The 26,635-nt window shown below is 44.5% G+C and overlaps 1 protein-coding gene across 1 annotated transcript in view; it reads left to right on the plus strand.

Annotated features, from left to right (window-relative positions):
• The first annotated feature begins 1,281 nt into the window (after nucleotides 1–1,281).
• plcb3 (phospholipase C, beta 3 (phosphatidylinositol-specific)) overlaps nucleotides 1,282–26,635 on the plus strand; it is a 36,527-nt gene continuing 11,173 nt past the window's right edge. Inside the window, 13 exon segments of the mRNA XM_041243353.1 lie at nucleotides 1,282–1,737; nucleotides 8,676–8,753; nucleotides 19,735–19,803; nucleotides 21,800–21,937; nucleotides 22,160–22,239; nucleotides 22,720–22,773; nucleotides 22,904–22,976; nucleotides 23,557–23,657; nucleotides 24,590–24,756; nucleotides 24,875–25,021; nucleotides 25,269–25,426; nucleotides 25,605–25,687; nucleotides 26,344–26,428. Coding sequence (XP_041099287.1) covers nucleotides 1,639–1,737; nucleotides 8,676–8,753; nucleotides 19,735–19,803; nucleotides 21,800–21,937; nucleotides 22,160–22,239; nucleotides 22,720–22,773; nucleotides 22,904–22,976; nucleotides 23,557–23,657; nucleotides 24,590–24,756; nucleotides 24,875–25,021; nucleotides 25,269–25,426; nucleotides 25,605–25,687; nucleotides 26,344–26,428 — 1,332 coding nt within the window. The 5' untranslated portion in view covers nucleotides 1,282–1,638.

A 26,635-nucleotide genomic window follows, 5' to 3' on the forward strand; every position in this document is an offset into this window, starting at 1 on the left:
AAATATAAATTTGAAAAGGCGTGTAGAGTTTCTATAGGCACTGTAGATAATTAAATCTACGTGATCTTTGTTCGTTAACCTTTTACTGAAGATGTAATAAACGCTCTTATCAGAAAGGCAGTTTAGATGAAAATTCATAACTCTGGGTACACACTGAATATTTTATAGCCATAGTGATCAATAAAACAATAAAGATTAATCAGAGTGCGCACTGCAATTAACAGAATTTTTTTTTTTTAAAAAAAAAAGCACGTGTTCTGTGAGATAATTCTGACTGGTGCGCTTATCAGTTCCACTCGGAACTGCAGCCTGTTGCAGAGGGGCGGGACAGATTCAAGGTTGCACTCGGGTTTACCAGCCGTACCCAGAGGAAAGACAGGCTCGTCAGCTCTGTAGAGACGACAAGCGTGGTTTTAAACTTTAAAAAAAAAAAAACGACTGGGTTAACTTTATCGGTGCAGCTCCGAAAGTTTCCCGCAAAATATTATCAGTATTTCAAAACCCAACACAAAGAATTTCTCCTTTTGAGTTTCTCTTTCGTTTCCCTGGCTTTTGAAACGCCTCCGTCTTCGGATACAAAGAGCGGTGAAAGTCGGGGTGCAGTTACAAGGTTTCTCCGACAGGAGGCTCTGCGAGAGTTATGGAAGCTCTTGAATGGTGCAGAATAGTTTACTGGCTGTTGTTTAGATACTGGCCTCATTCTACACGCATTGCCTCGGGCGAGCAATGTGCTGGCCAGTGATGACTATACCTCTCACAAGCCTTTCCATTCCTGTTCCTGGAATAAAAGGATCAAATTTCCACAGCTTTTACTGCATTGAAAAGCTAACACTATTAGCATTATTTACAACACGTCCCTTATCAAAGTTTACCAAGGTATCATATATGTGTGTGTGTGTGTGTGTGTGTGTGTGTGTGTGTGTGTGTCTATCTATATCTATCTATCTATCTATCTATCTATATATATATAGAGATAGAGAGAGATAGATAGATAGATAGATAGACACACACACACACACATATATATATATATATATATATATATATATATATATATATATATAATAATTATATATATATATACTACCTTGGTAAACTTTGAAATTCAACATGAACAAAACAAAGCTAATTTTCATTGAATATAATAATTTCACACAACTTTGCACCGCAATGCAATGCAAAATGTTATACAAAATAGTGTATTGTTTCATGGAATGGACGATATCCTTAAAAATACGATTGCAAATAAATAGTTAAAGAAAAAAGAAAAAGAAGAAAAGGTGCTTCGTAATGTAACCCAGGGAGTTTCTCCAGAACTCTGTGCCTTTAAGAAACTCCAGACAGTGCTGCTGGTATTATCTAGTTCATACAGAGAGGTCCGCCTCTCGACTGTGGATCGCTCCGATTGACAGCGAGCATTGATCCGCTTTCTCGCTCTGCTCCTGCTACCAAAAAAAAAAAAAAAAAAAAAAACAGCCGAGAAACATGGAATAAAGTCAAGGATTCGCAGTAAACACGCCCGCCGACCTTTTTTTTTTTGTTTTGTTTTTCACCTGGAACTTTATCACCCGTCTCCTATCCAAGTTCCGAGCTCAGAGCGGGGCGTGAGGACTCTCCTACCCCGCCGACAGCGCCGCAATGGCCGGGGCGCGCCCGGGAGTTCATGCGCTCCAACTGAAACCTGTCTCTGTCCACGAAATCCTGAAAAAAGGCAGCAAGTTTATACAATGGGACGAGGTTGGTCAAAAAAACCCTTTTAAAACTCAATTCATATGTTTTATTGTTGTTGTTGTTATTAATTATTGCGGGGTTGTTTCGATCCTATACACAGTTTCTGACTTGCACCTGGGTTTGTGTGCTTTGCGCATTGAAGTTATTTTTGTTTAAAACATTTGCTTTATGATTTGTTTAATGATTTACTGATAACTTCCCACAAATAATCTCAAGGCTCTGTGTAGCATATTAGTAATATGTTGTCTCACGGTGGGTGGAATGCAGCGCGCCTGCATTCCTCTATAGCGTTTACTTAAAGAAATAAAAAACGCACCTAAAACTAAACACATCTTGCATTAATTCAATGCTCTTATTCTATTTCCCTTCAACGTTTTGTCGCCCAGGGTCTTCCTCGAGTTCCTTGCTTCGCAGTTGATTGATTTGAGCAGCTCGGTAAATGTATTATTAGCTGTCCTTTTGAAGGAGTGAGGTGTGAGTCTGGTGTGTGGAGTGGCGCATTGCAACGTCCATGTTACAGTGTAATTCCTGTTGCATTGTGCATGTTTTGAATTACTTAATGGTGATCTGGTTGTGAAAAATTGGGTAACATTTCTTGTAAAATGTTACCAGACTACCAAAAAAAACAAAACACTCGATTTTTAAAAAAAAACAAACTGTTATTCACATTTTCTGTACCTACACTATCCTTTATATCTATCTATCTATATATATATATATATATATATATATATATATATATATATTAGCTTAAAGAGCCAGCTGCCCGACGTTTCGATATATTGTACATATTGTGATCAATGGAGCCTGTGTTTGAATCAAAGCATTGGAGGAGAAGAGATGAAGAAGAAAGGTGATTGATAAACGGAAAGCATAGCGTTTTAATTAGCGGCAAACGTTTTCAGTTGTTCAGTTACTTTTAAGTATTTCTAGTCATTGATGAGTAGGCTGTCCTGTTAGGTTCTCATTCTCCTGGGAGAGAGAGAGAGATTTTTTTATTCTCTCTCTCTCTCTCTCTCTCTCTCTCTCTCTCATTCCACTTTTGTTTCCCACATTTGCGCTGCGTGTGACAGGGGCTCGGCCGGGTACCCGCTTCTCTTCCAGAGTGACAGTGGCGAGCAGGGTTCAGAGAGGGGGCGGGGTTTGTCCTGTATTTCGAGTAGTTGAACTTTGAACGGGGGATAAGTTTAAAAAACAAACAAACTGTACCGTCAACAAGTCCTACCTGTACGACAACTATATATATATATATATATATATATATATATATATATATATATATATATATATATGTGACATCATGCTGTAAGCTTGGGAGTGAGAGAGAGAGAGAGTGTGTGTGTGTGTGTGTGTGTGTTTAACTGTGGTGTGTGTGTGTGTGGGTGGGTGATACTTTTAATCAAATTTTTAAACGTAGGCCTCATTAATTCCTTCCTGTATGCACAGTACACGCTATTAGTTTGAAGTTGTGTTTTATTATTGCATTATTACTGAACTCTGTATTCATACAAATTCAATTTTGAATTGAAAAGTTTGGTGTAATCCCGCTTTGTGATTTTTAAGGTCCAACAATGATTGATTTATTCCTTTAAAAAAAATTTTCCAAACTGTAGTATAGTGTTTGCAAAACGCTACACTGTTTCTTCCCTTGAAATGTGCGACCTTTTGAAATCTAACATGGAATACTGGACTAGTATGGCTTCCGGTAGACTTTTTTTTCAGTATGATTTTGTGGTTTCTTTGAGTGCATTATGTTAAATAAAAGATCTAAATTGTGCTAGTCTAGTTTTGTTTGTGTTTTTTCAGTATGGTGTCTCAATCCTACAGTTCTGGGTAATCAATGTTCGGTTTGAGATTTCATTGAAACATTGCGCAAACTGCAATGTAATCGTCCCTGAGACAGAGAGGGCGGAGAGGTAGAAATCGACATATAAAGGAAGTACTGTTTGTTGCTTGGATTTGTTACACCCGGGTGCAGTCCTTTTAAACTTTCGCTGCGTTGTAACTGTAGTTTTTAACTGATTAATTTATAACCACACTGGCATAGGGAAAAGCCCACGCCTGTCTGCAAAAGACAGGCTGCTAATACGGATACTGTGTGTGTGTGTGTGTGCGTGTGCGTGTGTTTTCACATCCAAACTAGTGTGAGGCGCTATTTTCGCCAGTATAATCCAGAATCTGCTGGAAAAAAACACAACGTATCGAGGCATGTTCGCCGATAGTATGTGTGCGTGGGAAGGAGCTAATAACTCAGACTGCGTGTGTCGAGTGTGTGTGTGTGTGTGTGCTTGTGTACCGGACTTTTGCTTGTCTTGATACACGTTAAACAAAACAGTGTTTCAGATTATAAGGTTTTAGCACACAGCAAATATTTAAAATAATAAAAACGGTGTCTTTTATGTACAGCGCGGTAAAGCACAGAGAGGTGTGATCAAGCGCGGCGGTAAACATGAGAAACGAACCCTTATTAAAGTCTGCCATAGCAAAGTGTAACAGGCTAGTGAAGGCGTGGCAAAGCACGGGCAGGTATTGCGAAGATATATATGAGAAGCAGAGCTGTGTATTTAATGAGAAGCAGAGCTGTGTATTTAAAAGCCGGTGCTCTCTGAGGCGCGCCAGCCCTGCTTTGTCATTGAGAAGTGAGTGTTAACACGCGTTTCAGAGAACATTGTCTCCATATATCATCCAGCCCGTGTCGCTGGTGTCTGTGCTAGAGATCTGGAACTGAAGCTCCAAAACATTTCAAAGCCCCTTATAGTTACTCGCAACCTTACTCCATCAATCTCACCTGTCGGGTCCCCCCCCATCAGCGAATAGGGAGGAAGCAATTGGTTGGTTAATGACGGGAAATAAGCCATCCCCCGTCGGAAGGAAGCGCGACGCTATCTATCTGAAAACGAGATTTCTTTAACCTAGTGTCAGGTCATCCCACAGGTCCAGAGCGTCTCTCCAACCTGCTGAACCCGCCGCGTCCCAGCCAGCAAGCCGAGGTCCTCCTCCGACTCTGTCACGCTTGTCATATCCAAGCAAAAGCGCGGCCACACTCGGGGAGCGCTCGTTTAGCTTCGTGGCCCCCGACTCTGTGGAACTCTCTCCCGGCTCCCGCAGTCGCTCGCTTCAAATCAACTCTCCAGACCCACTTGTTCTCGTTCGCTTTCCATGCTGTTTAAGCCTGAGATCAGTTATTAGCTGTTGTCTAATTTACGGTTTCAGATTTATCTTTGTTATGATTATGTGTGACACATGCATCCACAATGTCTGGGACTCGCAGCCTAGCCTTGTATTGAATGAGCTATGCCCTGTATATCACTGTATTCAATGCATTTGCATTGTTATATACTGTTTGTATTGAATGTGCTATGCCCTGTATCTCATTGTATTCAATGTAAAGCGCTTTTTGATGGTGGTCCACTATGAAAGGCGCTATATAAATTAAATATTGATTAATCGATGTTTTAAAATAGTCGCTTTTACATAGCGTATTGCCTGTCGTGCATCCCAGGGCACGCTGCAATAAAAACAAACAAAAAACAATCCAGCTAATAAAAAAATAAGCCAACAAATATGTTTGTAAAATTAGATTTAAAAGATCGGACTGTGCCAGCATACCCGCTACGGCTCAGGACTGATTCCCAAAGGCTTGGAGTAACTAAAGACCATCGTCCCCGTAATATATCCTGAAGCCCTGATTTTAAGACAACTTCTAGAAACTACCAAGCGCTTAGCAGCCCCTGGTCTCGGGTGTGTTTCTTTCAAAACTGCACACCTGAGACCTAGTGCGCGCACGGAATGGAAGGGCCCAAGAGGTGAGGTTTCTGGACTTGATCTCGATCGCACCGCTGGCAGCGTGTGATGATCTGCAGCGTGAGTGTCTGCGGTGCTGGTTTCTGTCGAGCGTATCTGCGGGTTTGGTCGCTGTTGGTTTGTCACGGCTAATGAAAAAAAAAAAAAAAAAAAAAAAAGTTTTGGCTCCGGGCAACCAAGCGACGAGCAAACAGCGTACGCTGGATTCGCTTTTGTTTTTGTCAAACCTGACTCAAACGGGTGGCGTCACGGCTAAAAAAAAAAAAAAAAAAAAAAGTTTGGCAGCGGGTTGCGCATGCAAACCACTGAGCGCTAATGTGTGCCGAGAGACCCTGGCGTGGTTTTAAAATGCAATCTCAATGGCTCAGTGCAATTCCCTGCAGAAATGTATCAGAGATTCTGCATTGCTGAGGAAAAAACGAAGCTATTGAAAGAGGACCAGGACCACTCAGAACGACTGAAGCAGTAGTAAGAGTGGGGGTGGGGGGTAGAGCTTGACAACTTTACTGTGAGAAACTAGCCTTTCTCTCTCTCTCTCTCTCTCTCCCTCCACTTCCATCCTCTGGCCTCAGCCTCTTGATTTTTGTAATTCCAATGCAATTAAGACATCAGGGCTGGAAATAAACCCCGGGAAAACGATCTGTCGGAAGCTGGCTTCTCCTGCTCCAGCTCCCAGGAGCTCCTTCATTGACAATTCAGAGCGCTTTGCAACTGGAGCCTCCCACCCCCGCCTTGCTTCAGTTGAATCATTCCTAAACATTGAGCGCTGCTTACTTCTGGGTAAATGCATTAGAAAGTAGGGGGGGGGGGGTCCTCCTAATAATAATAATAATAATAATAACAATAATAATAATAATAATAATAATAATAATAATAATAATACCTTCCATTGCAGATTTACCAGTCAGAGTGAATTCAGAAACAGCTGCTCGGGTTTGTGTGGATCGCTGTTCTCTGCAGAGACTTTAAGAAAAGCAACGATCATCACAAGCAACTGTTTCTGAATCATGCTTCCCCCCCCCCCCCCCCCCCCCCCCCCCCCCCCCCCACTCTAGCTGCGTCTCCTTTTTGAAGCAACATTAAAAGGCATTGTGTTCTAGGCTGCTTTGAAAAGAGCTGCCAAAGCTTTTCAAATGCATTTTCTCGCCTCTTAAAGAAGCATTGTCGCCAGTCCTCCTTTTAAAGGATTGCTAAGCCAGGCTTTTAACATCGATTTTCTTCTTCTTAGCGCTCCCGTCATTATCGCTGACCTCCCATTCAAGCAATCCATGTATTACCTCTTATTAGCAAAAGCGGAGCTTTATTGCTGCTTTCCACCTCTCTGTGCTTTACAATGCTTCCCTATGCTTTACCAGACCTCTCTGTGCTTTACCAGACCTCTCTGTGCTTTACAATGACCTCTCTGTGCTTTACAATGCTTCCCTACCTCTCTGTGCTTTACCAGACCTCTCTGTGCTTTACAATGCTTCCCTATGCTTTACCAGACCTCTCTGTGCTTTACAATGCTTCCCTATGCTTTAGCGCTTTACCAGACCTCTCTGTGCTTTACAATGCTTCCCTATGCTTTACCAGACCTCTCTGTGCTTTACAATGCTTCCCTATGCTTTACCAGACCTCTCTGTGCTTTACAATGCTTTCTCCTATGCTTCCCTATGCTTTACCAGACCTCTCTGTGCTTTACAATGCTTCCCTATGCTTTCTCCTGTGCTTTTTACCAGACCTCTCTGTGCTTTACAATGCTTCCCTATGCTTTACCAGACCTCTCTGTGCTTTACAATGCTTCCCTATGCTTTACCAGACCTCTCTGTGCTTTACAATGCTTCTCCTACAATGCTTCCCTATGCTTTACCAGACCTCTCTGTGCTTTATGTTTCCAATGCTTCTGTGCCTGCTTCCCTGTGCTTTACCAGACCTCTCTGTGCTTTACAATGCTTCCCTATGCTTTACCAGACCTCTCTGTGCTTTACAATGCAGACCTCTCTTTGCTTTTCTCTGTGCTTTACCATGCTTTACAATGTTTCCTGTGCTACCAGACCTCTCTGTGCTTTACAATGCTTCCCTATGCTTTACCAGACCTCTCTGTGCTTTACAATGCTTCCCTATGCTTTACCAGACCTCTCTGTGCTTTACAATGCTTCCCTATGCTTTACCAGACCTCTCTGTGCTTTACAATGCTTCCCTATGCTTTACCAGACCTCTCTGTGCTTTACAATGCTTCCCTATGCTTTACCAGACCTCTCTGTGCTTTACAATGCTTCCCTATGCTTTACCAGACCTCTCTGTGCTTTATGCTTCCCAATGCAGACCTCTCTTCCCTATGCTTTACCAGACCTCTCTGTGCTTTACAATGCTTCCCTATGCTTTACCAGACCTCTCTGTGCTTTACAATGCTTCCTCTCTGTGCTTTACAATGCTTCCTTATGCTTTAACAGACCTCTCTGTGCTTTACAATGCTTCCCTATGCTTTACCAGACCTCTCTGTGCTTTACAATGCTTCCCTATGCTTTACCAGACCTCTCTGTGCTTTACAATGCTTCCCTATGCTTTACCAGACCTCTCTGTGCTTTACAATGCTTCCCTATGCTTTACCAGACCTCTCTGTGCTTTACAAATGCTTTACCTATGCTTTACCAGACCTCTCTGTGCTTTACAATGCTTCCCTATGCTTTACCAGACCTCTCTGTGCTTTACAATGCTTCCCTATGCTTTACCAGACCTCTCTGTGCTTTACAATGCTTCCCTATGCTTTACCAGACCTCTCTGTGCTTTACAATGCTTCCCTATGCTTTACCAGACCTCTCTGTGCTTTACAATGCTATGCTTTACCAGACCTCTCTGTGCTTTACAATGCTTCCCTATGCTTTACCAGACCTCTCTGTGCTTTACAATGCTTCCCTATGCTTTACCAGACCTCTCTGTGCTTTACAATGCTTCCCTATGCTTTACCAGACCTCTCTGTGCTTTACAATGCTTCCCTATGCTTTACCACACCTCTCTGTGCTTTGCAATGCTTCCCCATGCTTTCCAATTGTTGCACTGTGCTTTATTACACTGTGCTGTGCTTTTATATAATTCTATAAAGTTGAAGGAGTTTTCTCAGGGCTGTGTTTCTGATGGCTTCCGTCTGTTCCATTTTTCAGGAGCCAGTGGTTCGGAATTTGGTCACATTGCGGGTTGACCCACAAGGATTCTTCCTGTACTGGACCGGAGCAAACATGGTGAGTCACCTCCTTATTGGGAACCAGTGGCACCAGCAACCTACCCCTCGACCCTACTGGTGTGCTCCAGGCGTCGATTTAATGCTTGACAGTTCAGGGAGGGAAATAAGACTCCCGTTGCAGTGGGATCAGTTCCTGGTTTTGCTGAGCGTTCACTAATGCGACACACCTGAGCTCGTTACCTATAAACAGGGGGGCTGGTGGTAAAACCTGGACTGGGGGCAGAAATTCCCTGTGTTGGATTAGGCAGTTGGTGATTGCTCCTCCAAGTTTTCAAACTGGCTTAATCAATGTGAAAGAAATTTAAACAGGCAATCACGAAATGCCGTGTAGATAGAACACATTTTCAATTATTTTGCAAGCGAAAGCGGCGATCGTCTAGTCCAGTACACTGCAAGACAGCCTCGTTTTATAACGGCATTGTGATCCGGCCGGCCCTGTCGAAAAAGCAGAAACGAATCTGGAAAAAAGTTTTTGTTGGTTTGTTTTATGCTGACAAAAAAAAATACATAGGAATTAATGAAGGACAAAAAGGAAAAATATATATATATATATAACCCAACGCATTCAAACTTGTCAGCTTCATATGCGTGCAGCACAGGCTCATGGATTAACGCTTCATGTTAGCCTGCTGGCGGAAGCGGTGAGATAAGGCACCGCAGTTTGGTCTGTTATGCCCCTGATAAACAGAACTAAACCGCACTGCGCCTGGAGAGTCTGTTATTTCGGGATTGGAAGACATGTCCAGTTTTATGCGGATAGTTACAATAAATCCGCATGCTTTTAAATTGTTAATTATTGTAGGACTAGGCACGCACACGCTATTCCCAACTCCAGTCAAACTAAACTCCACACAGGGTGACAGTCTTCCCTTCCTTGTGGAGACTTTATTGACCCAACACTAATACCCCCCCCCCCCTAATACCCCCCCCCCCCCCCACACACACACACACACACACACACACACACACACACGCAGAGAGACATACACGCAGGCACGCACACAAAACCAACAGGACTTGTTTTATTCATTCGAGTATGGGAAAATGTTTGAAATGTTTCAAAATAGTTTCAATTTTACTTTTCTTGTCGTCGTCCCCCCCCACTGTTCCCTTAACGTTTTATGAGGTTTGTAATCTCTCACCGGCTCTTATCGCAGTTATACAAACACTGTGGTTTTTAAGAGCCTCCTCATACAAGCGCACTGGGAGAGCGGAGACCGTGTCCGCCTGTCACTCCCTAGCCTCCGAGGCGCTTCACCTGATAAAATTCGCGATTTGCAAACGCAGATGTTCACGCTTTGATTGTGGGCTCAATGCAGATCTTTCGGATTGCTTTTCTTTAGACCCTGCGGAGAGCAGCGATCCACACAAACCCGAGCAGCCGTTTTTGAATTCACTCTGATCCACACCAGCGCCCCTCAGCTGTGGATAGCTTGATCGCAATAACCGATCCATGTAGCTCCATTTAAAAATAAATAAAAAAAATATCATCTTCTTTGACTCCTGATTTTCTTAAGTCTGGTGATCTGTTTTAACGAAGTTAAGAACTCGGTCTCCAGCGGGAACAGAGACATTACTGTCTTGCGCGAAGCTTGAGGGGAATTCTGCTGTCTCATTACAAGAATGCCATCGCAAATTCAGGTTGTTTTGTAATGGTAGTTGCTGTGACAGCATTTCACGAGGGAGGCTGTTCAGAAAGTATAAGAGCCTCCCTGTCTCTCTGCTCCACCAGCACAGAGCAGAGGGAGGCTGTTCAGAGAGTATAAGAGCCTCCCTTTCTCTCTGCTCCACCAGCACAGAGCAGAGGGAGGCTGTTCAGAGAGTATAAGAGCCACAGAGCAGAGGGAGGCTGTTCAGAGAGTGTAAGAGCCTCCCATTTCTCTCTCTTTCTCTGCTCCACCAGCACAGCACTTAATCTCTTCTACTCCCAGCAGCACGCTTCCTTTAGGCAGGGAGCACACTGCAGGTCCACAATGCTGGGAGGGGAGTCTGAAATGCAACTCAAGCCAAAGGAGAAGTAGGCAATGATTTCTGATAAGAAAGCACATTTAAAAACAGGTCTAATAAGTAGGACCTGAAAAGTGGGGGTTTTGAAACAAGAACACTGCTCCATACTTTCGGTTTCTCTTCTTATCAGGATGTGAAAGCGCATCGAATCCATTCCCGTCTTGCAGTGGAAAGCAAACAGGCTGGCTCTTCCCCTGTGGATGCCCTGGGCTGTGCCCGGGGAAGCAGCGCGCTCCACTTGCTGCCCCCCCTCCCCCCCCCCAGGAGGTTCAAATCCCAGCTCAGCCACTGACTCACTATGTGGGACCCTGAGCAAGTCACTTCACCTCCTTGTGCTCCGTCCTTCTGATGAGACGTAAAACAAACGCGGTCCTATTGGAAGAGACTCTGCAGCAGCAGCAGCGGTTGTTGATGAAGCAGAGTTCACCCTCCTAGTCTCTGCAAGTCGCTTTGGATAAAAGCCTCTGCTGAATGACTCACTCATAATAATAATAATAATAATAATAATAACCACATCCATTCCCCACTGTGAGCTACAACATCAGCACCTAATCCTGCACAGGGCCAGCCATCTCTAGCAAGTAATACTGTCAGTATGACAGGAGACAATGTCTCTCGAGCCGTGAGAGCTCTGAACGGAGTTCTTTTTTTATGAAGGATTATATCATTAAAAAGTCGGGTCATGTCATTTAAATTAGCTTTCGAGCACTTATTTAGAAAGACTAACTGGGGCTTTGAGCTGAGGGAACCGGCCTTCCATGCATTTACTCTTTACAGCGAACAAGGGTTCAAGCTGGGTTTTATCATACAGCTTGTGCAGCCTCAGTTTGGCAGAGCTCAGTCGCGTGTAATTCATCAGTGTTCACACATTCTTCCACAGGGCTGGAACAGGACCCCCTACCCCATCCATTGTTACCCTGCTATATGCATGGTCCTGCTAGACTTGCAGCAGCAGGTGGTTATAAACAAGTCAAGGCAGAACACGCAGAATAGGCAAACTAAGTCAGAAGTCCTTTGCCATGCAAAGAGCGTTGGAAACTTCTATTGCAAATCTTTGAGAAGGCAAAGAAATGAAGGAAAGAAAGAGAGAGAGAGACACACACACAGAGAGACAGAGCGAATTGCGACTAAGTTGTATCCTGTTCATTATTTCGCTATTCTCAGCCCCCATGTTTTTAAACAGCAGCCTGTCCAGAAGTTCTGTCTCAGGGAATCTCCTGACATGTCTGCAGCAGCATGGGGCTGTGATGATGAGGAGGAGGAGGAGGGGGGCTGGTTCGCACTGTGTCGATTCCCCTCTAGCAACTGTCATGCAAGGGTTTATATAATCCCTGACAGAGACCAGCTTTCCGTTGCATGTCCGACTCCACTAAAGCTTCTGAAGTCCCACACGGCAGTAAATCAATCAGACTGGCTCTCTCACGCATTGCTCGCTTCCTGTAGCAGAAGCTTTGTGTACACAAGGCACGGCTTGAAAGCTTTGTCATTTTAAAAGAATAATAGAGAGATGCTCTTTCAAAGGTAAAGTCGGAGCCTGGCCAAAGCTGTTTTTGGCTCGTCGACAAGCAGAGAGATCTTAAAGAGATAGAGAATGCAAACGCGGCAGACCGCCACTGCCTGCTTCGCTAGGACCTGCTGTTCTGGAGATGAGGGTCATCGTGTCACGTGACGCCCCTGTGGCTCTGTGGGAGCAGCACGGTTGCAAGCAGCCTGCCAGAAACGTCATTGGATAGAGGAAGGAGGTTTGCCCATTGAGACCGGAGCCTCATTGACAAGGGGGTCCTGGAAAAACAGTAAAAGGACGAGCGCGAAGTCGAAACAACACGATAAATAAACGTGTGTGTTTTCAAACAGAATCGCCAGCAAGCAGAGATCAAAGGACATGGTCAACGAGACCTGTATGTATTTGTTAATGTGGACTGACGAGGAAGCAGTATGGACAGGTTCTCAGCAATTCTAACCCCAGATACCATCTTTAAAAGCAGAGGCTGAAAGGCGATCAAATTCCATCTTCATCCTGCGAAGGAGGCAAGTCTTCGGGAGTCGATCTGTGAAAGAGAACTCTCCCGGTACGGGTTCGAACCTTGTTGGAACAGCCAAATTCACAGAATCCTGAGAGTTTAAACTATAGCCAATGCTTGTGCTTTCTAAGAAGGTGGCTGCCCGTGTACCCGCACTGGACCTGCTCAGTGGTAAATCCATCTTGGTTACATATGTGACCAGGAGGATGATGGGAAATGTAGTTCTGGAGAGGTCCAATGCGGGCACACGGGAAGCCATTTTGAGGCAGGGAATGCAATTTTAAACTTTTTTTTTAACAAGTGGTCAAAATATAAAACAAAATTTAAAACGACACGCACACCTTCCGTAAACAGTTGTAGCAACCCATGGGAACACACGACACAATCAAACAAAAAGGTCCTTATGTGCCCTTTAAACCTGAAACGCAAAACCGTACCAAAGAAAATGGGCGAGAGACAGTCAATGATGTGTCAAAGATGGAAGACCTCTAGAACAGGGTTTCCCAACCCTGGTCCCAGGGGCTCCCTGTGTCTGCTGGTCTTCATAACAACTCAGTTCTCAATTACTTAACAAAACCCTTAATTGAACTCATAATCTGCTTAATTAGACCTTTTGTATTGGTTCTTGACTCCTGTAAAAGCTACTGATTTTTCAAGCTGTAATCTCTGACGCAGGGAAACCCACTCTCTAACACAACTGAAATCTAATTTTAACAAACTAGTCACAGAGTTTTATAACACTGCAATCTATCAGCAGTGATGGGAGGGGGGTGTTTGTTGACTCCAGTAGCCCCGGGCAACGTGACTTTAGTAATGGGCTGCCATTGTCCTTCCTGACAGGAAGCCCTCCAGGCTCTTGAAGACTTTAATGACAGACTTACTGGAAAATCCCGCAGAGATCTCTGGGAATCCATGTGTGGTCCATTTTGAGCAGCTGGGGGGAAAAAAGTTGCCTCGATTTTAAAGGGGTCCAGCTTTTTACAAAAAAACTGTTGATTCAATAAAAAATAAGCTTGGTAAACAAACAGCAGGAATGCTTAGGAATTATTATTATTATTATTATTATTATTATTATTATTATTATTATTATTATTAATAATAATAATAATAATAATAATAATAATAATAATAATAATAATAATAATAATAATATTATTAAACATCTCCCCCTTTTGTTGAATCACAGGTTTACATCTCATTGGTCAACAATGTAACTGACGTAGTTTGTTTGATGCCGAGTGATGAAGATTTAAACTGTTGACAGTCTTATCAGCGTTTGGCTTGTATAAATCCCCAAAGCTTTTAAAATTGCATTTGCTTCTCGCTTTCTGGTAACTGGGTCACGAAAGTAAACTTTCAAAGCCGGCCAACAAAACATGCAGTCAAAATACTTCTATATTTGTTTGTTTGTTTTTTTTGGTTCTGGTTTTTCAGAATACAGAAAAACAGCTCTTGCAAAACTCCACACCTGTATGAAGAGTTAGGAAAGAGATCTCCACTCTCAACACTGCAGAGCTGTATAGAGGTCTATAGGAAAGAGATCTCCACTCTCAACACTGCAGAGCTGTATAGAGGTCTATAGGAAAGAGATCTCCACTCTCCACACTGCAGAGCTGTATAGAGGTCTATAGGAAAGAGATCTCCACTCTCAACACTGCAGAGCTGTATAGAGGTCTATAGGAAAGAGATCTCCACTCTCAACACTGCAGAGCTGTATAGAGGTCTATAGGAAAGAGATCTCCACTCTCCACACTGCAGAGCTGTATAGAGGTCTATAGGAAAGAGATCTCCACTCTCCACACTGCAGAGCTGTATAGAGGTCTATAGGAAAGAGATCTCCACTCTTCACACTGCAGAGCGCTCTAGCAGTATAGGAAAGAGAACTATCTCGCTCTCCCCCTCTCTCGTCTCTTCGTGGGGTCATGAGAAAGAGAGCAGGAAGAGAGGCAGACTGATTCCAGGCGCTGGGAATCCCTGGGAATATTGAGAGAAGATTCCCGGAGCGATAGCTATCGAGTGAGGAGACCCAGCTCTCCAGAAGAGAGGTCTACAGCAAGACTGCACTTATAGAAGACAGAGAAGCTTACTGTTTACCTGGTTCCAGGAGACCGGGAGACCTAGTTTGAGGTTTGCTGTATCAAACCCCTAAGCCTCCCCTGGTGTGCCGTGCAGTGGCCTGTAACCTAGTCTCCTGAAACGCAGTTCCAAGCCTCACAGTGGGTGGGTGTTACCGTGGCTTTGGGACCCTCTCATAAACCCAGTCTGTGTAATTCAAGCAGATTTCTCAAGCCGTGTCAGTAGTGATGTCGTTCAGGGGTTTGCGCCAGTTACACAGTTGTGGCGATTTCCGATTTGTGGTTAAGAGTGTAACGCTTACCTTGAGCAATTTCCTGGAAACAAGCTGGGACGTGAGAGACAAGTGAGGGCCAGTGACTCTGACAGGACTAATATCTCTCTGAGACGGGGACGTCTCCTTTAGAGGGGGGTCCTGGGGCCGCCCTTAGAAAATGTTTCCCATAACAAAAGCACAGCACAGTGCAGTAAAGCTCAGTGAAAGCACAGGGAGATATGGGAAAGCATAGGGAACCACTGTAAAGCACAGAGAGGTCTGGTAAAGCATAGGGAAGCATTGTAAAGCACAGAGAGGTCTGGTAAAGCACAGGGAAGCATTGTAAAGCACAGAGAGGTCTGGAAAAGCATAGGGAAGCATTGTAAAGCACAGAGAAGTCTGGGAAAGCATAGGGAAGCATTGTAAAGCATAGAGAGGTCTGGTAAAGCACAGGGAAGCATTGTAAAGCACAGTGAGTTGCTCAGAGCTGCTGGCCTGGGGCCTGGGACCGGGGAAGGTAGCTGAGAGGTAGCTGCGTTGAGTCTCACATTGTTGTCAGTGTGTTTCAGAGACTCCTGTTAATAAGGTAATAAATATCTGTGTGATGTTTGCCCAGTGTAGGCTGCCTTGTCTCTGCAGTTACCGTCTCCGTGCCAACAGCTCCCTCCCCCCGCCTGGAATGTGATGAAAGAGGAGCTGCACAGCAGATTGTTTGCTGGGCTGTGATAATGCCAGCCAGGACCCCTTTGCCTGCTTATTGAAGGAGAGTCGTGCATTCACTTCTAAATGTTTCCCATAGTGAAAGCACAGCAAAGTGTAATAAAGCACAGAGAGGTCTGGTAAAGCATAGGGAAGCATTGTAAAGCACAGAGAGGTCTGGTAAAGCATAGGGAAGCATTGTAAAGCGCAGAGAGGGCTGGTAAAGCATAGGGAAGCATTGTAAAGCACAGAGAGGTCTGGTAAAGCATAGGGAAGCATTGTAAAGCACAGAGAGGTCTGGTAAAGCATAGGGAAGCATTGTAAAGCACAGAGAGGTCTGGTAAAGCATAGGGAAGCATTGTAAAGCGCAGAGAGGTCTGGTAAAGCATAGGGAAGCATTGTAAAGCACAGAGAGGTCTGGTAAAGCACAGGGAAGCATTGTAAAGCACAGAGAGGTCTGGTAAAGCATAGGGAAGCATTGTAAAGCACAGAGAGGTGTGGTAAAGCATAGGGAAGCATTCAAATAGGGTACCGTGGATTGATAGATCAAGTAATCAATACATCTCAAATTGAGGCTCGCAATGTAAAAGCCGCCGTCAGTAACCACCTGCTTTTGAAATATATATATATATATATATATATATATATATATATACTAGATAAGGTGCAGGAAGTCAGTATTTGAACAATCATAATTATTAAACAAACAATCCTAGAGATTTATTTTTAATAGCGCAAACACAACTTAATAAACGACTCTGCTGTTTCATTTGCTGAACGCAGCTTTTGTGATTTTTTTTTTTTTTTTAAATCAATAAATAAATAAATAATTCAACAGCAAAAACGGGGACGATTTTAACAATGTTCTCAGTTTTCCCACCGGGACAAGAAAATATAAGCTGAAAAACTAGGACGGTGCGCAGTTTTCCCGGGATGCCTTGCAACCCCTCTCATTCCCGTACTTCAAGCCTGAACACATCCTTCTGTAGGAACCTGTTCTTCCAAAAAACTGACCTCATGCTGTATCGCCGTGCACACTCTTTCCCTGTTTAAAGAGGTGCTATAGCCAGTGCTTTTTACAATGCACTTTCTAAACTTCATCAGCGGTATTAGGGGTCCCCCTTGCGATCGCTGCATTGATTAACCCTCTCAAATCAATCGTGCAGTCGATATGAATTGCAGTAGTGTTTCTATAGGGGAGTTGTTAATGCGATGGGTTTTATTTACCGCCCCTGTTAGGAAGCGCCCTGCCTGATACCATGCGTTTTCAGATTTGCTCATTTCAGTGTCTAGTTTACTTGCTGGGTGTCTCAGGGAACTTATCTCAACTGTATATAAGTGGACAGGAAGCCGGCTGGGGGGGGGGGGCAGGGGGGGCACAGTGCATTACTGGCCTGGATTGGACCCATGGGTTCTCTGCTGTTATCTGATACTCCTGAGAAACAGTCTCAGTTGCTAGACAGGCTGCACGCAAGCCTGGCAGTTGCACCAGCAGAGCTGCATACCTTGTTCGTATCTCCTGAAATGGTTTTCCTGCCCTGAATTTTCAATTTCAGACCAGCTTTATTTGACATGGCAGCTGTTCTGCATTCTGCAAAACAATATCAGTCAGCTCAAGTTAACATGAACCCCGTGCTAAAGTCATGGCGGCTGTTATCCGTGTTATATATGACCGTGGCAAATACTGTACAAAGTGCAGCATTTCTCTCCCTCGCTCTCTACCTCTCCCTCTTATCTATCTCTCCTTCCCCCTCTCCTACTCTCTCCACCCCTCTCTTTCTGCCTCTCTCCCTCTTCTATTTATCTCTCTCCCTCTTATCTATCTCTCCTTCCCCCTCTCCTACTCTCTCCACCCCTCTCTTTCTGCCTCTCTCCCTCTTCTATTTATCTCTCTCCCTCTTATCTATCTCTCCTTCCCCCTCTCCACCCCTCTCTTTCTGCCTCTCTCCCTCTTCAATTTCTCGCTGTATCTCTCTCCCCATCACTCTTTCTTTCTCTCTGCCTCTTTCTCTCTCCCTCCCCCTCTTTCTCCCTCTTCTATTTCTCTCTCCCTCCCTCCCTACCTACAACCTTTTGCAAAACTATAAACTTCCCGTCTGTCAAGCAGCAGAAACATGTGTCTGCTTCACATGGTTTCCTCTACTTGCCGTTTAATAGGTCACAAATTAAACTGTTATTATCACCGCCTGCAATTCCCAGGGTGGGTGTAGCGGGTGTAACCCATTCACAGATATACCACTGCGGCAGGCTGGTGAGTGGATAGAGGCCCAGAGACAGTCTGGAGTTCAAAAACATAACTTTTATTATAAACACAAAAGTGAAAGGGCACAAGGGCCAAAACAAAGCAATTTAAACACAAAAAGACAAAAACGGAAAACTTACAAAAATAGCAATTTCCAGGCTGGGCAATGCCTTCGCTGGATTCAAAAATCACAAACACCAAAACATCGACCTGCTTCCTCAGCTCCCTCCTCCTCAATGAGAAGCAGAGGCCTCCTTTTATGTCAGGTGGCTGGGCGCTGATTGATCGTTAAACTAATCATCTAATCAACCCCAGCCACCTGAATACAATGAACCCAGGCAGGTAGGGGAATTTAACCCCATCCCTGCCAATTTCTAAAGAGCAGAGCTGTGCTCTGCCACAACCACACTATCTCCGGAATGACTTCTCAGGAAGCTTTGGCAAGACCATTTTAGAATATATTCCACTTTGCGCATGATGTTGGCGAGGAGGGGGGGGAGGTCATCAGCTTTTTGCGTTACACTGAAAGCTCTAATTTCGCCGGTATGGCGAGGTTTACATAAGCTAGTTAATGTGGTGATCGTGCTGGCGTAAATAGGTGCAGTGTTTCAGCGTCAGTGTTTTAACATAATCAAATAATACCGCAACTTTTTGTAGAGGATGTGTACACTGTCTGATTTGAATCTTCCCCCGCGAAGCACTGAAATGTTTTGTAGATGTTTCTTCTCTCATACCATTCCTCTTGCTAGGGGTCTCGCTGTCTTATTTTTTTTTTTTTTTTACCTTCTTCCTGAAGAATGCCTGTGGGTTATTTGCATGCCACGGTGACTGCAGGCTGGCTCATGTTTCAGGCAGACCGAGAGAGTCTGAAAACAGATTCCTGAACTTTCTTTCCCTTTCGTCGGTCCTAAACAACGCGTCAGTCTAAATCATAGGGTTAGAAACTCGCACTATCCCTGCTGCTGCTGCTGCACCCAGTCCTGGGGTTCAGAGCTCCCCTCAATGAAGTCTAGTATTATTATTATTAATATTGCAATGATCAGGAGGCAGGAGTTTGAGCAGGGTTAGAAACTCACACTAGCCCTGCTGCTGCTGCACCCAGTCCTGGGGTTCAGAGCTCCCCTCAATGAAGTCTAGTATTATTATTATTAATATTGCAATGATCAGGAGGCAGGAGTTTGAGCAGGGTTAGAAACTCACACTAGCCCTGCTGCTGCTGCTGCTGCACCCAGTCCTGGGGTTCAGAGCTCCCCTCAATGAAGTCTAGTATTATTATTATTAATATTGCAATGATCAGGAGGCAGGAGTTTGAGCAGGGTTAGAAACTCACACTAGCCCTGCTGCTGCTGCTGCACCCAGTCCTGGGGTTCAGAGCTCCCCTCAATGAAGTCTAGTATTATTATTATTAATATTGCAATGATCAGGAGGCAGGAGTTTGAGCAGGGTTAGAAACTCACACTAGCCCTGCTGCTGCTGCACCCAGTCCTGGGGTTCAGAGCCCCCCTCAGTGAAGTCTTCTATTCTTGTAATCATTTCGTGCAGAACTATCTGGGATGAACTTGAGAGACGCATGTATATAATGCGTCATTATACTGAATGCTCTAAATGTACTCCTCCAGCAACCGGAAACAGAATTCTGTGTATGTCAGTAACCTGCGATTTCTTATTTTCATTTCCCTAGGAAGTTGACCTGCTGGATATTAGCTACATCAGAGATACCAGAACCGGGAAGTTTGCAAAAGTGCCCAAGGTTAGTTTTTATTGATTAATTTATTTAACCAGGAGATTTGCCCTTTGAGACGGAGGCCACGTTTTCAAGGGAGTCCTGGGAAACAGTAAAAAGACCATCGCAAAGTACAAACACAATAAAAACACACGTGGGGTTCAAACTGAATCAGCGACAGGCAGAGATCAAAGAACAGTCAGTAAGAACTGTATCTGTTTGCTACTCAGAACTGAAGGAGGATTGGCTAGTTCTAAGCAATGCCCACTGTTATGGAAACAATTCCACGTCCTCAGCAGTTGATATGCAAAAGATAATTTTCACGGTACGCGTTCGGACCTTTGGAGCTGCCAGATTTAACAGAATCCCGAAGGCATGGTGCGATCAACAACAGATGCATTTTACTGCCATCTAGTGGCGAATAGTCACACTGCAGTGCCTATGAAAAAATATGAATAAAAAAAAAAAAAAAAAAAAAAAAAAAAAAAACCCACGCGATGGTAAAATCTGCAAAGTGATGGCATGTTGATTAGATTTACTGGAGCGACAGGGAGGCCACAAATAGGGTGATCCCTGGAGCCAGCATTACACCTAAGCCATGAGACGAGTCCAATGTTAGTATAAAGCAAAGTGACAGCTAATCTGTAGCTCTGCGTACTTTGGGATACTCCCTACTTTAAAAAGTTGCCTATTTCCTTTTATTATTTATTTATTTCTTTATTTGACAGATGCCTGCTTTACCCCAGGAGACTCACACAGGTGTCCCAGGGCTGCGCAGGGTTACAATGCAAGCTTCATATTGAAACACAGTGTAGTTTACAGCAAGTGCAAATAATAACACTGCACAATATGAACTAGGATGCTGTGTATAATAATAACACTGCTAGAATCCAATATGAACTAGGATGCTGTGTATAATAATAACACTGCTAGAATCCAATATGAACTAGGATGCCGTGTATAATAATAACACTGCTAGAATCCAATATGAACTAGGATGCCGTGTATAATAATAACACTGCTAGAATACAATATGAACTAGGATGCCGTGTATAATAATAACACTGCTAGAATACAATATGAACTAGGATGCCGTGTATAATAATAACACTGCTAGAATCCAATATGAATGCTGCTGAATCCAATATGAATAATAATAACACTGCTAGAATCCAATATGAACTGGGATGCCGTGTATAATAATAACACTGCTAGAATCCAATATGAACTAGGATGCCGTGTATAATAATAACACTGCTAGAATCCAATATGAACTAGGATGCCGTGTATAATAATAACACTGCTAGAAACAATATGAACTAGGATGCCGTGTATAATAATAACACTGCTAGAATCCAATATGAACTAGGATGCCGTGTATAATAATAACACTGCTAGAATCAATATGAACAATATATGAACTAGGATGCCGTGTATAATAATAACACTGCTAGAATCCAATATGAACTAGGATGCCGTGTATAATAATAACGCTGCTAGAATCCAATATGAACTAGGATGCCGTGTATAATAATAACACTGCTAGCAATATGAGGATGCCGTGTATAATAATAACACTGCTAGAATCCAATATGAACTAGGATGCCGTGTATAATAATAACACTGCTAGAATCCAATATGAACTAGGATGCCGTGTATAATAATAACACTGCTAGAATCCAATATGAACTAGGATGCCGTGTATAATAATAACACTGCTAGAATCCAATATGAACTAGGATGCTGTGTATAATAATAACACTGCTAGAATCCAATATGAACTAGGATGCCGTGTATAATAATAACACTGCTAGAATCCAATATGAACTAGGATGCTGTGTATAATAATAACACTGCTAGAATCCAATATGAACTAGGATGCAGCCAGTTAGGATCACAGCGAGTTATATCTGCAGTGTTAGCAGTGCAATAGTGCAAGGACAGCGCCTCAGCTGAGGGTCCAGTAACAAGGTGCTCAGGGTGTAATGATGAAGTCCAGTGCCCCCCCTCCTCCTTTGTCTAGGATCCGAAGCTGCGGGATGTGCTGGGTTTTGGGAACCAGGAGCACGTGGAGAGCAAGCTGATCACCGTGGTGCATGGGACTGACCTTGTCAACCTCACCTTCCTCAACTTCCAAGCGGTGCAGGAGGACACGGCCAAGGTAACCGCCCCGGGGAGCGAAGCGCTAGCCCTTCCTAGCCAGTCCTAACCAGAAAGCAGAAACCAAAACCAGGTAGAAGGTCTTCTCACGCCGCGCTTCGGGTACACGAGGAACTGAGCGCTTGCTCGAAGGGTTTCTTCTTCAGCTATGTTTTTGAGAGCGGGCTGAAATGTTTTTTCGCTGTGTGACTGTACCTGACCCCGGCTGTTCTGTCCTGCGCAGATCTGGACGGAGGAACTCTTCAAACTGGCGACCAACATCCTGGCCCAAAATGCATCCCGGGACGTGTTCCTGATGAAAGCGTGAGTGTGGCTCCAACTCGCTCTCTCTCCGACTAGCTAACCTTGCTCTAACTAACACTTTGCACCAACTGACACCCAGCTCCAGCTAACTCAAAGCTCTAACTGACTCCTTGCTCAACTAGCTCTAGCTCCAGCTCTAGCTCCAGCTCTAGCTCCAGCGCTAACTCCAGCTCTAGATTGAGTTCTAGCTCCAGCTCTAACTCCAGCTCTAGCACCAGCTCTAGCTCCGTTCTAACTCCAGCTCTAACTCCAGCTCTAACTCCAGCTCTAACTCCAGCTAATGCCAGCTCCAACTCCAGCTAACTAAAGCTACTGATTTTGACGGTGGTGTTTTTTTGTTCCGAAGCTCTTGAGAAGCTGAACTATGGCGCACGGTGCGCACGCACAGCATCGTAAAACCGGCTCTGCTACCAGATGTAGACTGTAGCAGACAGCAGAGAGTGAAGTTACATCATTGGGGGTTTTGTGTGTTTTTTTTAGGTACACAAAGTTGAAACTGCAATTGAATCAGGACATGAGGATCCCAGTTAAGAAGTAAGATATTAAATTATATATATATATATATATAGTGAATGTTTCCAACCAGCAAGCATTTCAAGTTTCACGGTATTTCAACAGGGCGTTCCATTTGCAATGAGTTTGCTTTGTGTTTTTTTGCTCGCAGTATCCTGAAGATGTTCTCTGATAAGAAGCGAGTGGAGATCGCTCTCGAGTCCTGTGGTCTCAATTACAACAGGGTAGGCGATTGGCTGCAGCATCGCCGCGGAAACCTGATACTGTAAACACAGACCCAGATCTGTAAACAGGGTCCCAGGGCCTGGGCTGGGATGCTTGTCAGTGTGCCAGCGTTTGGAAATAAAGTATGCCGGCAACGAACAAGAAGAAGAATAATTCAAGACCAAATGTGCACACTAATTCTGACTCCATTTGAACATTCATTGCAGGGATGGAAATAACTCCCATTGCATAGCAGTTCGATCCATTCCTGGTTTTACTAGGAGTTTAATAAGACACACCTATACACACTAGGGCTAATTTTTGCACAGATTTCTGTGAAATTTACCTAGAACCATTAATAGACTAATAAGAGAGGAACAAGTTTCAGGGGAAGCCAATGTAGTGATTGTGTATCTCGGGGAAATGCGGCACACAGTTTGTGAAGTATTCTCGCTGCGGCATTTTGCATTCGCCTGCATCTGTTTAGTGAGGGATCTAGGAGGACAGTGTTCTCCCTTAAACTGTTCAAATCCTACAGCTACTGCTGCAATGACAAATGCACAACGCTACTTCTTTCTTTCTTACTTTCTTTCTTTGCAGACCGAGTCGATCAAGCCGGACGACTTTACCTGGGAAATCTTTCAGAAGTTTCTCGGCAAGATGTGCCTTCGACCCGACATTGACAAGATCCTGCTCGAGCTGTGAGTCGGACAGCACAGGAACCTTAGCGACCGGCGCAGAACCGTAGTCCCGTCCCATCCCCTCCCCCAAAAAAAGGACCCTTCCGCTTTCTGTAGCTGTGTTGTCTCTCGGAGGAGGTCTGCCGTCGATGTCTGCTTACGTCAAGAGTGATCCTCGTGCAATTTCCCCTGTAAAAAAAAATCGTTATCAGACACGTTGTTACTGCATTTTGGAGATTGCTTCAAGCACCAAAGATTCACTGTAAATAATACCACTTACCACTTAGTTTAATTGCTGCCGCTGTGTCTGTGTGACTCTTATAGCTATCTGATTAAGGCTTTGTTCTAATGTTTGTGTTTGCTTCAATCCGTCACCGGGAACGCATTAACAAACTCGTCTCCTTGGCCATATTTTTTAAAAAGAAAAAAAACAAACTCGTCTGTGCGAGACTGCCTGCTTCAGGGTATTTCTGAGCTGCTGCGCAATGCACTGTTTCACCTGGGAGGGCAGTACAACAGCAGAAATCGGTTCAAAATCAAAACCGAAAACGTTCCTACAATAGGGCTGCCACCTCCCAGAGGAACAAAAAAATGAAACCTTCTGAACAGAAGGAGGGGTTGTTAAGTTTATTTTAGAAATCCTACATTCATCCAGTGGGAAACATTGGATAATATTCGTACTGCAGTATTGCCCACCAATTAATGACGTGCCTCTGTTGCAGTAATATAGCGATGGTGGTCCACTATGAAAGGCGCTATATAAAGAATATTGATTGATTGATATTCTGGTTCATGTAACTTGATGGTACTGGCATTTAGTGTCCTGGGAAGGCATATTGAAATTCCTGGGACACCTTCCTCAAAACCCGTGACGGTTCAGGGAAAGCAGGGACGGGTGGCAACCCTGTTCTGTAGATCCGTCAGTAGTGTTTTCGGGGGGCTCTCTCTTTCAGGGGCGCGAAAGGGAAGCCGTACCTGGGAATAGAGCAGCTGACGGACTTCATCAACCTGAAGCAGCGAGACTCGCGCCTCAACGAGGTTCTGTACCCCCCGCTGAAGAAGGACCAGGTCAGGCAGCTCATCGAGAAGTACGAGCCCAACAAGAACTTCATGGAGCGCGGTAAGAGAGATGCTCCTTCGCTTGTTTCCGTGAATTAGATCGACGTCGCGACCCTCGACGACCTGAGTGAGTCTAGGCTGTTCTGTTTTGTTGACTCTGCCCGCCTCCCCCTCCCCAGATCAGATCTCCGTGGAGGGGTTCAGCTGCTACCTGGGTGGAGACGAGAACTGCATTGTCCCTCCAGAGAAGCTGGATAACTGTGATGACATGACCCAGCCCCTCAGCCACTACTTCATCAACTCCTCACACAACACCTACCTCACAGGTACAGAGCTACCCTCTCCAACCCCCCGCACCCTCTCCTTCTCGCTATCAACTCCTCACACGCCCGCCTCTCCTTTCCTTCTCACTACTTCTTCATCAACTCCTAAAGAAAGTGTTTGTTTCCCATTTCCTCTCTCGGTCAGTTGTCCAGGTCTCTCCTCGGTAGAGGTGTAGTTGCAAGTCCTCCACAGCAGGTGGCGGTGTGCCGCCTCTCTCGCAGTGTTTGGTTTCTCTCTCTTCCTCTGCAGCGGGTCAGCTGACCGGGCTGTCCTCGGTGGAGATGTACCGGCAGGTCCTCCTCACCGGGTGTCGCTGTATCGAACTCGACTGCTGGAAGGGCCGTCCGAACGACGAGGAGCCTTTCATCACGCACGGATTCACCATGACAACAGAGATCCCCTTCAAGGTAAGGTCAATACACAACACAGGTAAAAGCACAGCAAGTCTCCTTAAAAACCCAGTGAAAACATACTTGGGTAAGCACGGCAGAGCAGAGGGGTATGGAAATGGCATAGAAGTTTTACCCCTTCCGGGTTTTACTGCTGTGAACTCGTGACTGACCAGTCTTGTTTGTGTTTTTGTAGGAAGTGATCGAAGCCATAGCAGAAAGCGCCTTCAAGACTTCCCCGTACCCCGTCATTCTTTCGTTTGAAAACCATGTTGATTCGTAAGTGCCCAAGCCTCTCTTTCTGTCTGTCTCTGAGTGATTAAAACAAAAGAGTAAAATGTAAAGCAGTCCTTCACAGTGTTTCTTGTTGCAATTACTCAAAACATTTCAATTTTTTTCTTGAAGTGTTTTCGTCTTTACAGAATTAAGAGCCGGCGCCATCTAGTGGTCTGCCACTTTGGGTCTAGTTACCTTTTGTTTTGCTTGCAGTACACTAGCTGTGCACTAGATGGCGCTGGCGCTTACTAGCATAAAGACTTTGGGTGATCCAGCCTACGTTTCGTCAATGGCCGCCTCAGAGCTACGGTGTCGGAGGACAGCTCTGGGCAGCTTGCAGGCAAGCCCGCAGGCGCCCGGCCAGTCTGCAGGGGGCGATGGTGCGCGGTGAGCCGAGGACACCCTGGTCGACCTAAGTCCTCCCCACCTGTGCGGCGCTCGGTCAATTGTGCGCTGCCCCCTGGGAGCTCCTGTCCAAGGTTGGCAGTGGAATAGCCTTGACTCGAACCGGCGACTTCCAGGCTATAGGAAGCATCCTGCACAGCATTTAATAGTTCATGTATAATACACCAAAACAGCAGTGGAACAGTTCACTAACGATTTAAATAAAAGACTTACTCTGTTTAGTTTAAAGTATCCTGGTGTTGTTTTGACCATAGATCGAAGCAGCAGGTGAAGATGGCAGAGTACTGCAGGACGATTTTCGGAGAGGCGCTTCTAATCGAGCCCCTGGAGAAGTACCCTGTGAGTGAAACCCAGCTACGGATCTACAGGGCCGTCACAAAGGGTCCCATTGATAGCACACCAGAAGAACAGCACTAAAAATTACTGAGTACTGAAAGAAATGTAGTAGTTGTGTTTGTCATTGAGTTTCTGTGAGTTTAATAAGACACACCAGAGTTGGTTGCCTATACAGTGTGAATAATCAGACTCCTTTTTAAAACCGGGAAT

The sequence above is a fragment of the Polyodon spathula genome, unplaced genomic scaffold, assembly GCF_017654505.1.
Source record: "Polyodon spathula isolate WHYD16114869_AA unplaced genomic scaffold, ASM1765450v1 scaffolds_1729, whole genome shotgun sequence".
Taxonomy (NCBI): Eukaryota; Metazoa; Chordata; class Actinopteri; order Acipenseriformes; family Polyodontidae; genus Polyodon; species Polyodon spathula.